Source organism: Oryzias latipes, chromosome 17 (assembly GCF_002234675.1).
Source record: "Oryzias latipes chromosome 17, ASM223467v1".
Classification (NCBI taxonomy): Eukaryota; Metazoa; Chordata; class Actinopteri; order Beloniformes; family Adrianichthyidae; genus Oryzias; species Oryzias latipes.
The window spans coordinates 13,901,540-13,916,882 of NC_019875.2; the positions used below are offsets into that span (position 1 = coordinate 13,901,540).

General features: G+C 40.3%; 1 protein-coding gene across 2 annotated transcripts; it reads right to left on the reverse strand.

Moving 5' to 3' along the window:
• Positions 1-1,445: 1,445 nt before the first annotated feature.
• Positions 1,446-14,759, reverse strand: pif1 (PIF1 5'-to-3' DNA helicase). Of its 2 annotated transcripts, none has more exons than XM_020710854.2 (12): positions 13,807-14,759; positions 13,609-13,732; positions 13,396-13,521; positions 11,506-11,659; positions 11,149-11,263; positions 10,249-10,355; positions 9,972-10,111; positions 9,594-9,700; positions 8,552-8,639; positions 6,896-7,041; positions 1,730-1,992; positions 1,446-1,651 (listed from the first exon to the last, which is right to left on the reverse strand). In XM_020710854.2, the coding sequence occupies exons 1-12, from the start codon at positions 14,344-14,346 to the stop codon at positions 1,558-1,560; spliced, it is 2,004 nt and encodes a 667-aa protein (XP_020566513.1). In that variant the 5' UTR covers positions 14,347-14,759; the 3' UTR covers positions 1,446-1,557. The 2 variants fall into 2 exon arrangements, with proteins under 2 accessions (XP_020566513.1, XP_004078945.1); XM_004078897.4 differs by having other exon boundaries at positions 1,801-1,992; positions 13,807-14,755.
• Positions 14,760-15,343: the final 584 nt, after the last annotated feature.

Here is a 15,343-nt window from a genome sequence, read left to right on the forward strand (position 1 = left end):
TCTCATACCTTTGTCGTGTTGGGATTCTGCTTTCATCGTCCTGCACTCCTTTTAAACTGCACTGAGCAATTGAAAAGTTGTCAAAATTTAAAAAAATTGTATTCGTTTAAAAGTCCCACTCCATCTTTTTTAAGTGTTCCCAGTGGTTTTTATTATGATTTTGCTGTTTTTACCCAAAAATTAAAAAACATGTACATGTAGTTTTCTAGGACATAGTTTCCACAGAGCGGCAGTAAGTCATTAGAATGTTGCCTCTAAATTGTGGGCATCAGCCTCGTTCCCCCCTTTCCCTCCCAGTTACTGAGAGTACTATGTTTACACGCTCTCCTGCTTTCTTACAGCCCCTCACAACCCCAACCTAACATTAGCAGTGCAACAAAAACTGAATAATATTGGAGCTATCCAGCCGTACAGTTTTGATCCAGATTCCAGCTCAGATGAGGAAAACAAAGACGTACATGGATGTATTTGTCTGCAAGTGGATGCATCAGAATGGAGCGAAGCAGGGAGCTGATGACCCGCCCAGCGTGTTTTCTAAATCATATCTACGATCTTTTTCAAACTGCATTATTTCGACTCCTTAATTCACAAAAGTTTGAAGTTATTCTCAGATATGCTATTTAAAGCTAAATTATTTTTTATGCATGTCCATCATCAGAAGAATGCCACAAGAACATGATAAAAACACCGAAACCCCAATTTTCATCAGAGTGGGCATTTTAATTACGAGACTAAATGGAATCCCTGGCCAAGTACAGGGGAATCAGCAGAAATAGAGTAGAAGTAGAAGGTCTCCTGTTTTTATTTAGCAAGGACATAAAGCCTGTGATTATAAATTAGAATGTTTGAACCACACGTCTCATCTATGGCTTCCCTTTTCCACGATAAAGCATCAGTTAGCATTAAATAACATTCTGTAGCTGCATAACTGTACTGTATAACTATAACAGTTACTAATGCAGCCGATGTGATCGATGCAGTTCATTCAATGAAAAGCCCTTTGGCCTAATCCCATCTGCACAGAAATGTCTCCAAGTTTTCCAGATGTTTTTGATGACATTATGACCATATTATTTATTTATCTTTTTTTACACTGCAACTTTTAAACATAACCTTCAACAGACCGGAGCCCTGCTGTTCAGATGCACTTCTGAGAAAATACCACCATCAAAACCACTGTTACATCTGTTTCAAGCTTCAAATGGCAAATAAGCTCATTTAAAAAGGATAAAAGTGCAAATACTTAGGTGTTTTTAACCATGTGCTGCAGTGAATAAAATATAAACTTTTGGTCTTCATTAGCAGTCTGGTGTTCATAATGTCTATAGAGGCTTGTTTGCCATTAAAGCGATTTCCTCGTGTTAAAAAAAAAGAAATCTGATCACTGAAGCAAATAACTATAATACACTTCTATAAAGCAAAAAAAAATAAGCAGAAAGACAGTATTGTAATAAAACTAAATCTTTAATTTGGAAACAAAGGAAACTATTAAAAATAACATTTCTAAAAAAATGAACACATGGTGGCAGTATGACTCCGGAAAAAGTCAATTAAAAGTCATGCCTCTTGCACACGGTGCATACCATTGAAAGCTCCAGAAAGGTCTTCAGAAGTTTTCTTTATCGTTTGCAACAAACTCATCCATGGAGGCCTGCAGAGACGGAGAGAGGAAACGCGACTCAGTTTCCAGCAAAAAGACCTGAGATGTTGGAGTCCTGTTGTAACTGACCGACAGATCACAGTGATGACAAAAATGAGGGGCGTGTCTTGCATCTGCAGTGCCCTCGGGCTTCGTGTTACCTGCACGAGTAGCCTCTCCTTCCTCAGCTTTTTATAGAAGAGCAGAACATCCGGATCTGCCCGCACCACGTGGGGATTGAAGTCCATTACCCTGAGGCCCTCCAGGCTCCGAGCCCGAGACAAGGCCACGTAAGCCTGGCCGCTCTCGAACACGCGCGCCAGGGAAATCTCTACGCAGTCCAAAGTCATGCCCTTGATGAGGAAGGTGGGGGAAACAAGAAAGCATTTGTAGAATTTGTTTTTAAACACTATATTTCTTTAAAACCTGTGTGTCGAAGAAAATAAAATTGGTATTTTTGCTTGTCAGAAGAAATTGCAGACTGTAAGTTTGCAGGAGAGCATGTGAACGGAGAGCGACAACAAAGGGGAAGGGTGGGTGGGGTTCCTCCGCACCATCAGTCCTGCCATCTACCATCGACTCAGAAGTGAATTTCTAAAAGGCTGTGCAGAAAAACGACAGGTATTTAGATTTTGGCTAAAAAACAGGCATAATCAAAATTAAAAAGACCAGTGGGAACTCTTAAAGTAGATCAAAAGACGAGTCCAAAAGTCCAATTCAGACCGGAACATTCCAATGACGCAAAAAAATAATTTTTAGCTTTTATAATGTGTTGTAAAAGTGTCTTACCGTATAAACTGGAGGGTTTTTTGTGTGATTAGCCACACTAAACAGAAAATGAATAGAATGAAATCTTCAGTAGAACCAGCCTTCAAGGAGGGATGTGTTTTAGGGAACAGCTGGATCAAATGTACCTCTTCCTTTTTCCAACATTTTCCGTTGAAAACGACTGGATGGGTGATGGCATAATAGAACCGACAGTAACTTCATCATGCTCCTGAACCACAAAGAAACAGGAAGTTGACGGAAATGCGTGAATCATGTATTCCTTGAAACTTCTGAAATAGGATGAGTGTTCCCTGAAACTGACCGTCTCCCCCCCTAGGCCAATTAGTGAGTCTGGGGTCAGGATGTAGAGGTTGTGGAGAGTGTTGTTGAGAGGTGTAGGTTTTGGACCAGGTCACCGTGTCAATTTCCTTTCAAACGGAAAGCACCTCCTGGAGTCGAATTAGCGCTGGTTTCACCTGCCATCTGTACTAAATGGAGCCTTGTTGTTCGACCCCCGTTTGCTTACAGATGAGCAGCAACAACAGAAAAGGGAAAAAATAAAATAAAAAAAGTACCAGGATGGTTGTGTTTTCTCCTTCGAGAGGCCAGGAGTCAATCTAGAGAACAAGGCTCTGTTGCTCCATGTGCAACAGACTCCAGAACAAACTATAGCCAAAAAAAAAAAAAAAAAAAGTATTTACTCTTAATCTGCAGAAAAAGTCACAACAAGCGAGAGATCTGTCGAAACGGAAGATGAAATGGAGAAAAGTCAAGTTTGCATTAGTTTCCCAGCCTCTGAAGATGTTGGACCAGAAATCATCTCGAAGTAAAATCACACCTTTTTTAAGACTTTGGCCATCATTTGTCCTGTGTGTAAGCCAAAAATAAATAACTTTTAGGGCTTGAAAGTCCCACTCTGATTATCTCTTAAATGCGTTCCCCAGTGGTCTTTTGATCATGATAACGCAGTTATTTTTTAGCCAAAAAAAAAAAACAACTGTTTTCTGCACAGGTTAATAGTTATTCACCTCTGAGATGTGGATGGAACTGTTAGCATGCAGTAAGCGCTACCCCATTTCCCATCATCCATCCGTTTACCCCAGGGGTGTCAAACTCCAGGCCTGGAGCCCTGGTGTGCAGCCGATTTTCCAGAAATCCTGCCTTATGTGCTGCAGGTTACCTGGATCAGGTACCAGGGATGGGCAACTCCAGCCTCGAGGGTCGGTGTGTCTGCATGAATTCCAGATATCCAAGCCTTTCTCATGACCGATTACTTGGTTGTCCAACCAATTAGCAGGGTTGGAAAACGTGCAGGCAGGTAGCCCCTGAGGCCTGGAGTCGGACACCCCTGTCCCACTAGCTTACAGCTCCTCACACTGAGCAATGGGCGACCCGACTAAAAGGTTTTGATCCAGATTCCAGCTCAGACAAGGAAAATATGGACAATCATGGATCTTTCTCTAAGTGAATGCATCAGAATGGAGCGGAGCTATTTTATACGTCACAAATAAGCTCTTTTTCGACCTGCATTATTTCCATCTGCTCCTGGTTCATAATGATTTGAATAAAAAACCACTCAGAAATGGACTTTTAAGCCTATTTTCCTTTATATACACGGCCATCATCAGAAAAATGCCACAAAAACACAAATTTCATCAGTGGGTACACTACAATTATTTTTCATCATCACAGACTCATAACATCAGTGGCAAAGTGAAAAGGCACTTTAAAAGAGGACTTTTGCCGTGGAAAAAGCACCAACTGTTTGGCAACAGCAAGAAAATTAATCAATTTGATTTAAATAACCATTAAAAAAAAAAAAAAAAAAAAAAAAAACGCCTCCGATCATATTTTCCGTTTTTTTTTTCTCATTGTAAGACATCTGAATTGTTGAGCCTCTAAAAGGGAAATCATTCAGCCAAATTTGCCTTGTTAAACATTCTTTCAAAGCTCCCAAAACCAATGAGAGACCGAAAGAACAAGTTTCCTTCTTTCACTTCCTAAGCATAAGATCTTTTGTAAGATGTCTTGTTTTTATTGTTTTATGGCTACAAAAATAACTAAAATATTTTTTTAAGAAAAGATCTTCTGAACTCCAGATGAATCCTGTTTATGTTCTTATATTAGTGGCGTCAAACTAATTTTCACTGAGGGCCACATCAGCATAGTGGTTGTCCTCAAAGGGCCAGATATAACTTATACATGTAACTAAATGTAATGAAAAATAAATATAAATACTCCTTAATGTTAAATTACTCATTTATTTATTCTAACTTTTTAAAGTGACAATTACAGTTGCTTATACCATGATCCGGGTGAATACTCGATTCTGATTGGCTGCTGGGTGTGCATTAAAAAGTGATATATCACAGGATACCCGCACGGTGAAAAAAGAAGTTCGGTTCACCTAGCTTAAATGTTTTGTATCACTCCGCCGGCTTCTTTAAAACAACTTTTTGCTTCATCATTTGGACAAAAACAAACGGTAAGAGGTGAACTTTCTCTCTGAACTGATGCTTTATTAAACCCATCGGGACAATCAGCATATATATATATATATAATCGCCGAATCTTGACTGCAGTGGTGGTGCGGCGGACTATTCACGTAACAAATAGTCCGCTTTTTGTGAGAAAAGCGATCCAAATCGGAAAAAAACAAGAATTAAGGACTAAAAACTGGTTAATATTCATTTCTTTCGTAAGTGACCATGGAAATGGTTAATGGCCTTAAAAGTGTGCATTATTACTTTTTAACTCACTTCGTGGAGGCAACCGTCCAACGAGAAGGCTTCCCCGGCGTGTGTTAAAAAGTAATAATGCAAAATTCGTCGGCCATTAACCCTTACATAGAAAACATGTTTGCTTGTTACTCTAGCATAAATACTTTTAACCCTTGTGCTATCTTAGATGACCCCACCCTTACATTGACGTGTTCTCCCTACCATGACAAAGGTGGATAAAGGTGGAAAGATTTCATGTAATCCATGGACACCAGTGAAGATCACAAATCAAAAAAGGTTCAGAGCACTGTCTAGTGCAGGGGTGGCGAACAAGTTTGACACCAAGAGCCAAATTTTTTCACTGTGAGAGTCAAAGAGCCACAACACACACTGACCTGCCAAGATGTACACACAAACACGCAATTAAAGCCGTATTATTTTCAACAACACATAACACCTTAAATACATTACAGTTCAGTTGTGTGCAACTTTAATTGATTTTTACTTTCATTAGAATATCTTGCTTTTATATGTTTTTTTATTTAAATTTTACTGACTAGTATCAAAAGCCAGTAATTTATTAAATGTTAATACATTGCAATAACTCATTTCTTTCTACAACGTAGTAATCAAACAAGTGCTAAGTTACCATTTAGCTGGCTGCATTCTTCGCGTCGCCCACCCTTTTCACATTAGATGCCCAGTAATTTGAACACACGCACATTCAGCCAAACGGCATGAAAGTCACTTCTGCTCATAGCTCCCTGGCTCATGGTTTTGCACTTAAGATTCCCCACCGTTTCTGTCCAGTTGCGCAAGCAGCTCCACGTTCTGCGCTTTATTCATTTTGATTGCAGCTTTCTGCTGTGTGAGCTGCTCCGCAAAGAAGGAAAGTGGAATGATGGCGGTTTCTAATGTGCACTTTGAAAAGCTTCAACTTGTTAATAAAGGAGACAATGTGTCAGATCAGGAAGACTTTAATTTTCTCCGGGATACGTTTTGTTCTTTTCTGCCATGAATTATTTTACTGCTTCCAAAAGCTCATAATAATAAACATAGTGACTTGCCATTCTGTTCAGTAAAAACAGTAAGAATCTTCCCGTTATTCCAGAAACGTCCTTTCTGGAATATATTTCTGGAATAATATTTTTATACTCTGAATTTCACCATTTTGACCATAAGGGTAACAGTCTGCTGCACGCACATGAAATCTTTATCTATGTGTGCCGGCGTTGGGCGTAACCTGCGCAAATGATTGGCGCTCACGTATGTGTCGGGAGCAGCATCAAACACACACACTGCATAATTACTTTTATTATTATTTATTTGTAATTCCCTCTGATGGTTTGAGTGTGGTTTAAGAGAGAGAAAAAATAATGATATGAGCCACAGTATATAGAAAATATGATGAGACGCAAAGAGCCGCACGCTCATTGGCCAAGAACCGCATGCGCCTCGAGGGCCGCGTGTTCGCCACCCCTGGTCTAGTGGGTCTAGATGACCCAACTCCCAATGTTAAAGTGCCTAGGATAGCACAAGGGTTAAATTTGATTCTGTCAGGTTAGGTTATATGGACAGTGTTTAAGTCCAAGTATAGTTGCCCAATTTGATATTTCAAGTACAATTCCCCCTAGATATGAAAAAAATACACACCATTTTTCTTTTAAGAATTTAAAAACTTTTATGCTCTCGCGGGCCACATAAAATGAGATAGCGGGCCACATTTGGCCCGCGGGCCTTGAGTTTGACACATGTGCTCTATACTCACCTGGCTCTTGTGGATGGAGATGGCCCAGGCCAGTTTAAGCGGCAGCTGCGTTCGACTTAAATGGACGCCGCTGGCAGATTTAAACACCCAACGCTCTGGCCTCAGCACCTCGGTGACGCCGCACAGGAATCGGACCCGTGGGAGTCCTGGGGACAGGATGAGTCAGTATTTGGGACGGATGAGTGGCTACCTCTGCCATTATTGCTGCAATACGTCGCAGTTTTTTTCATATTCGTTCAGCTCAACCCAAGATTTAATAACAGATCTGTAATTGTTAAGTCTAGGAAAAATAAAAGAAAGCCCTGCAGTGATGAGCTGCTTGCTTTATTTTTTTCTCTCCACATTAGAAGGAATGAGTCGCTGCTGCAGAGTCTGGCGGCTGTAGATGCCATTTCCGTGACAGAAATTCACAAAAAGACAAATGTCTTCCATTCAGAAGGTGTCCACAATGGTTATTTGTAGGGTTAATTTTACCACCACTGGGTTCCTCTTTTTCTAATAAAACACCTAGTGGTCAAGGCTTTGACCAGAGGGTTGCTGGTTCAATACCATTATTCGACTCTTCCTTCCAGACTGAACAGAGTTCCCATACATTGAATAACAGCTGTGATCAATATATGACAGGTCTTGGATACAATACAGAGGCATCCAAAGTATCTGCTGATGTTTACATGCTTGTGGAAATCAAATGGGCTCTAAGATGTGTGGTAAAGTTACACAGGTAACCGCACGATTGATTTCCCGTCTGCGATCGTGTCTTAAGCAAACAGTTTGTAAAGCTGCAGAATCGATATTTATTGATCTGAGAGCAGCTCTCAGATACAAGGATCTTTTCCAACAACATACAAGCAAGAAAACTCAAACAATGTCGGACATTAAATATATTTATGATTAAAAAATAAGAACATTTATGTGACAAAGCTCCAATTTTACCTTGATTTCTTTCATTCTTAGCATCCTAAGCTTATTTACATTCATTTTCTGCCTAGTATGATTAGCAGCTGAGCTTAATCCATACGTTTGAATGCTTCTGCCACTTAAAATGATTAAAGACCCACGCTGATCATCATTTGATGCATTTTTAAAGCATTCCCAGTGGTCTTTTAGCTGTGACTATGTCGTTTTTTGCCTAACTTCAAAAACAAAAAAAAACTGTTGTTTTCTCTGACACAGTTTCTGCAGATCGGCAGTAGTTTACTGTCTCAGAGTTGAGGGGGATGCCTCCTGTTGGCAGGGGTCAAGCCCGCACACATTTCACATCATCCAATTGTTTACACGTTTCGTCACTGGTTTGCAGCATTTGTCTACAAGTGGATGCATCAGAATGGAGCAGAGCAGGAAGCTGACTGTAGTTTCTATTTAACTATGGCCTTTTTCAAATTGCATTTTTTTTGTCCGTATCTGATTTACATCAATCTGAATAAATAAATACTCAGATGTCAAATTAAGTTGACTTTCTCTCCATTTATGTCCACCATCATCAGAAAAATTGCTTAAACACTATTTTTTATCAGAGTGGGTCTTTAAATACCAGATGACGGGTAAATTACCAGATCTAGAAAGTTCTTTTTAGGCGGAATAACAACCAGCAGGCAAACCAGCAGCAGCACGATGGAGGTTTGAAGCAGTCGTAGGAGTAAAAAGTAGAAAGCGTACCCTTTTTCTCAGACTCGAATGCTTCCACCACGCCTCGAGCTCCGTTCACTAAGCCTCGGGCAACATCAAGGTTTTTTGTCAGCATGACCTTAAAGAACAAACACACAGTACAGGTAACTGTTTACCCAAAGGTTTGGAAGAATCACTGAAAAAAGGTGAGGAATTGTCAAATAGTTGTTTTTTTTGCTGCAGGAGAAGCTAATGTACACTAGAGCTGTGACTGTGTGGGGTTTTTGACCGCAATACACCTTTTTCATAAGAAAAAAAAAAAAAAAAAAAAACACCAAATAACTTAATTTTGGAAAATTACTTTCCTTTGCATAAGCTACAAAAAAGGTTACAATTCACATTTTAGTATTTAGGTTTGGCGGGGTTTTTTTGGGTCCAAGAGGCTCTTCACTTCATGAGGAAAATCTTTTTTACATACACCAGACAGGAAAAAAAAAGAATTCCGCTAAAAATATTCAAAGAATTTAATAGTGGACTGAACAGGTAACAGCTGTATTTCCAGATCTTTCCAACACATTTTCCTCCTTAACTGCTAAACTTTACAGTGTTTTACTATGAGATTAAAGCATGCACGTTTGTGACCATGTGCAGTTCAGATTTCCCAGACATTGTTCTGTTGCCTTTGTTAAAAAGTTTCAACTTTTCCTAAAAAACATTTAAAATTTAAGCAGATTAAAGTTCAAGTTCATCCATGATCCATAATGCCATTCAATGTAGCTAAGATTAAAACAGTCATCTTTATAAATTCCACTCTCTTTATGCAAATTACCAAAAACAAACTTAGGGAAGTCTCAATACTGTAGGTTCAGAAATAATCTACATAAAATCTTTGAATTCTGCAGATTTGTATAAAATCTGATTTTTTTTTTTTTGAAAAGTTGAAATAAAAACATGCATTAAAAACAAAACAAAAAAAAAACAAAACGGAAAAGGTGATTATTTTCTCGTTTTGTTCTGGAAAAAAAAGAAAAAAAAATGTAACTACAGATAGACACCGACTCGAAAAACAAAATTAAAATCCAGAAAGACCTACCTGAGCTCCCACTTTGAGCTGGATCAGTCTGCTGACAGGACTGTGTGCGTCTATGTTCTTTACCAGCTCCGGATCACTGTCCACTGCTTCAAACAGCCGCACCGACCCTGAGAAGCAGCACAAAACCGTTAGCCGCTGTGCAGTAGATGGTCATCTGCTAATCTGAAGGTTAGCACTTCAATTCCAGCAAAAAGTTAGACAAATGTGAAACAATCAAGCCACAAAAGAAGAAATGGCTTTTCTCAGAACAGCGGTGTCCTGCACACACTGATAATCAGCTTCTGGCTGAACTTTTTTTTAATGAGGTTACACCACCGAGTAGTGGGTCAAAAACATCACCTGCTCGGCAATTATAGGAACATTTGTGCAGATTCAGACCTGGCAGCTGCTGGAGTTTGTCCTCGTTTGTCAGCTCCACGTCGTCTTTGTGTGTGCACAGCCGCGTTGCCAGAACCCCGTCCCTCTCGATCCGATGGTAGGAACTCGTCATCAGTTTCATTGAGATCTCCTCAGTCACCCTGAAACACAATCGGTGCCTCTCGCCATTAAAAATATGAAAAAGAGCTGTATATTTTCTGTAGAGTTGCTGCATTTCCAAAAGTTTCTACAACTAATTTACATGAGATATGAAATAAAAAAAGTAACATTATTTCACCTGCCCAGCCTCACTGCCTGCAGGAGGGAGATGAAGTTCTGGTCTGTTTGTCTACGGACTTCTGTGAGCTCCATGTTGACCTGGATGACTTTCCTCCAACATCTGGCCTGAGGATTCAGAGAATTCATGAGATTTGCCCTCGAGTGCCCATTAATATGCCTCAGGAAATGAGCAAAGAGGAAGCAGGACAGGTGCCGACTCGCACACCACATGCTCCATGAATAAAAATGCAGATTGAAGTCATGACTTGGGTGTTGTTTTTTTATCTTGTTTTTGTTTTTAATAGTTGGATGGCTTAGTTGGCCCAATAAGTCTAATGATCCGTAGCCTGGATAAAATACAGGGTTGTGTAGGGCATCTTTGCCAAACCACCTGTGCAAATCACTGAAAGCTGATTTGCTGACCACTAACAGGATGTGCCAAAAGATGAACAACGCCATCCACCCATCCATCTTCTGTTTATCTGGGACGGGTCGCTGGGGCAGCAGTCTAAGCAAAGATGCCCGGACCTCCCTCTCCCAAGCCCCTTCCTCCAGCTCCTCTGGAGGAACCCTGAGGCGTTCCCAGACCAGCCGAGAGACGTGGCATGTCCCGAGTCTTCCTCTGTGCTTTTGCCCAGTGGGACATGCCTGAAACACCTCCCCGGGGAGGTGTCCAGGGGGCATCTGGTCCAGATGCCTGAGCCACCTACACTGGCTCCTCTCAATGTGGATGTGAACAACAATACTTAGTAGATGCATCTTTTTTTCAGAAAAGAACAAACGAAATAAAAAGTGGATGTGAAAGATTTGGGTAAAAAAAAAAAAAAGAACAAAAAAAAAAAAGGTGTTTAAGCAGAATTTCAATAATTATCAGGTTTTCTGAAGTCATTAATTGAAATTAGTCTGTGCCTTATCTGACCTGGAAGCAGAAGCTGGCCTTTTCTTTGCCTTTAGAAACTGGGGGCAGCTGAAGGAAGTCGCCACAGACGATCAGCTGAATGCCTCCGAACGGCTGCGTGGACCTTTTTACTGATCTGCAGACAAGAGGGCAGGGGGATGTTCTCAGTCCTGCAGCAATTATTGATTACCAGAAGATTTTACAGCAGAATTACTCCCAAAAGTGTCGAACTTCAGGAAATCAAGTTGTAAAACAAATAAACACTTCAAAACCTGTTATTTTGTCGTCAGAATAAATTGATTCTCTATCCTGAATGCAATCCATTTAGGAGCCACTAAAGAAACTAAATGTTTTCCTAATTCTGCATCCTTCTCTCACCTGGCCACAGCCTCCAGCTTGTCAAAGAACTGGGCCTCCACCATAGAAATCTCATCAATGATGAGGTGCCGACAGCTGGTCCAGTGCTGCAGCACACTGGGCCGCTGGGCCAGCTCAATGCACTGCTCCAGCGGTGCAGAACCAGAACCAATTCCTGTAAAAATGTAAAAACAAAACGAATTATGAGCAAAAAATATTCACTTTGAACTTCCATTATTGGCCGACTTAATGCTGATTATTAATCAGAAACATAAACCTGGAGGACAGAAGAGCTCTTTATTTTGCCATTAATACGCTTAAACAGCCTCATTTATAAAACTTAATTATTCACAAAAGTCTTTGTAAGAACAAGGCAGTCATGTAATGAGTTCTGCCCTTTCATTATTCAGAAAGCAAAGTTTATATTCACTTAAACATTTGATGAAAATGTATAAAAGAATTTACAAAATAGGCTCATTTGCCTAAAAAAGGCAAATTAAGCTTACACTTTGAGTTTATAAATCAGCTTTCATCTTTAAATTGGGACTCTACAAACACACCGGAACAATAAAAACAGCATAAATTATCCAAGCAGAGCAAACTTTTACATTTTGTTTTGAACCTGGAGGATAGTTGGGGAACCTCTGAGCTCTTTAGAGAGCTGGTTCCATCTGGTGCGTCAGCATCAAAGCTGCTCCTCAAAGGTTGGTGATCCTTCTCTTAGTTGGGGAACCATCTATTTGGGTTTATCAACTAGCAGAAAATTGATTTTATTTTTGTAACTGATATAGCCTGTAAGAGCGGGCTATATGGATATTTGGATCCGGCTAAATCTCTAGTAGCGGTGCTCTAAACGAGGCAGTTTTCCAACAGTGTGACAGATGTTCTTCCACCTGTAGATGAAAGCCAGTACTGTCTTCTTTAAATCTCATCTGGACATGTGACCTCTGAGGTTTGCCGAAAGTTAAAGATGGTGAAAAAGCTGATTTTGTTTCTGGGTTTTTGAGCACTGAAATTCAAAAATGTCTATTTTTTCTCCCATCAAGATTGACTCATTGTTTTTGTCCTCTAAGGCAGAGTTCTCCAGTAGCCTCCCACCAAAGTATGCCAGTAGTAGAAGTTGTTTATCCCATACAGAATAGAGTTACACCTATAGGCTACAAGTAATCTTTTGAAATAAAAAATAGAATTACTCGGGTATTCCTGCGTTCAGGTCAAAATGTTTCATTTTGAAGATAAAAATTAAAACATTACTTTAAACCAGACTGATGAAGCCACTTGGATGAGCGGTGAAACTAGGGGTGTAACAAATTAATTTTGTATTGCTAAAATCCAACCAGCTGGTGGGCTGAACTTTAGGAAATTAAAACGTGAATGGATCCGCCATTAATTCTTGTTTAATTTAATTGATTGTTTTGCAAGAAATCCAAAGAATCTGGAAATATTCCCCTGCACTGTTCAGTACCCGGGTATTTCTCGCTGAGTCACACTGGTTGAAGTTCTGGCTAAAGATGTCCTGGATCGATTTTAGTGTCCGATCAATCGAAATGAACAAATAAACAAAAAATTATGATATCCCTTACAGATGACTTTAACCCTAATACCTAGTAGTCAAGTTTTTTCCTTTCCGTAATTCTTAAATCATTTTTTGGATGTATCCATTTTCTTTTCTTTCAGTACTTTTAATTTTAAATTATTTTAATTTAGTTTTTTATTTAGATTTTCTACCCCTCTGATCACTATTCTGTAAAAAGTATGATGCAGTAAAACTACTTTTAGAAATAATAGATCCTTCCCTCTATTTACTTATGAACCCTTTTTTTGTTGTTTCTATAATTATCTAAATGTAGGCGATATCTGATTCAGAAGTTTAAACAGTGAATTATCTGATGTCATCAGTGAACAGCTGACCGGCAAAGTTGTGTAGTGTTGTTCCTCCGATGTGACACGCAGCCACGCCGGTGCTGGCGGTCACGAAGGTGCTCTTCGGGGGGAGAGATCCCATGATCCTCTTCAGCAGGAAGGATTTCCCCGTGCCTGCGTGAAACGTAGGATCATCTGGTTTGAAAGCTTAAGAGACAAACAGGTAAACAAAATCTGTTGCTGTATCTGTTCGTTGTTTACCTGCACTTCCGGTGAAGAAGACGTTCTTGCCCCGAAGAACTGCGCTGAGAACCGCCGTCTGCTCCTTGCTCAGCCTGCGCGATGGCAGAGTCAGGGTTGGTTTCTTGTTGGGGTTCGTCTTCTCCTGAAAAGATTCAAGGTTGTGATGAACCGTAATAAATCAGAGTGGGGGGGGCGCGCCTTCTCTATGGAGCTCACCGGGCTGCTGCTGGTGTCGCCCCTGCCCCGCTTGACCTGTTGCTTCCCCCCCGCCCGGTTGGTACAGTCCGCCGGGCCGCCGGACGCCTTGCTCCGCAGCTCGTTCGCCTTCTGGATGTCCTTCTGCTGCAGCGGGCTGATGGCCTCGAAGCTGCGCGGCAGGGCGGCTTTCAGCTTCTCCCGTTCACTGAGAGGCTTGCAGCTCCGCCATGCCTGGTGCTTGATGCTCAGTGTCTTCAGGAAGAGACTCAGTCGGTCCGGCGGGCAGTTGGAGAGGAGCACCTGGGTGTTTTCGGGCAGCAGTTTGACGGTGCACTTCCCGTCTCTGACGAACTTGGTGAAGAGTTGAAACTCCTTGAGTCTGTAACTCTGCGCTAGTTTGCCGTCGTGCACTCGGAGGAGGATCTCCTGGAACTCGTTCCGGCCCAGAATGACAGCAGCTTTTCGGATGAGCTTCCGGCGCGTGGCCTGGCCGGAGCTGTTGAGCTGCTCCACCGTCACGCAGCACTGCAGATCCACGCCATCATCTCCAGATAACATCTCTCACCAGCTGTCCAACAGCTCAGCTTAATAAATAAGTTCAACCCCCTTTCTTTAATTAGTGTAAGAAAAAAAAATTCTAGAACGAGGGTGCTCCTCCGCAAGTATAGCAAACCGCGTAGATTTTCTTTAGACGCTGTTTTCTGCTGTAATAAATTCTAACCCGGGTAAAAGGAGAAACCGTTTTAGAAACTCACTATTCAGACCCGGTCTTCTCCACAGCTGTTTTCTCTGATTGTTCAAACGCCCATTTTCAAATTCTGAGTTTACAGAATCAACCAATAGCAGAGAGAGGCTTCCTGGCCAATCATGATGGGGTATTTAAAATCTTAACCAATGAGAAACTAGATGTCTCCTCCCACCGTAGTTTCATAAACCAATCAGACAATCCGTCACATTCTCTGTCTGGGCTTAAAAAGCTCAAATTAAAGTTACAATCTATCTATCTATCTATCTATCTATCTATCTATCTATCTATCTATCTATCTATCTATCTATCTATCTATCTATCTATCTATCTATCTATCTATCTATCTATCTATCTATCTATCTATCTATCTATCTATCTATCTATCTATCTATCTATCTATCTATCTATCTATACTCTGACACATTAGATTTTTCATGTTCTTTTCTGTTTCTTTTCCTCTATTTGTCTATTATTTTATGTTTAGATCTGTTGTTTTGACTTGTTTTTTGTTTTTATTTATCAAAAATAAATAAATAGATAAAGAATGGATATTAAAAGCCCACTTGGATAAAAAATAGGCTTTTTGGTGTTTTTGACATGTTTTTGTGACATTTTTTACATGATTAAGGGCATTTATAAATAAAATTAGGCTAAAAATGTTATATATGAATATTTCTTTATTCAAAAAGTTGTGAATCAGGAGCAGATGAAAAAAGCCATTTACAAAAAAGCGTTTTTGCGTACAAACCACAATCGTCAAATGAATCTGTGTTTCCAGTGGTGTCCAGAACAAAATAAAGGATGATG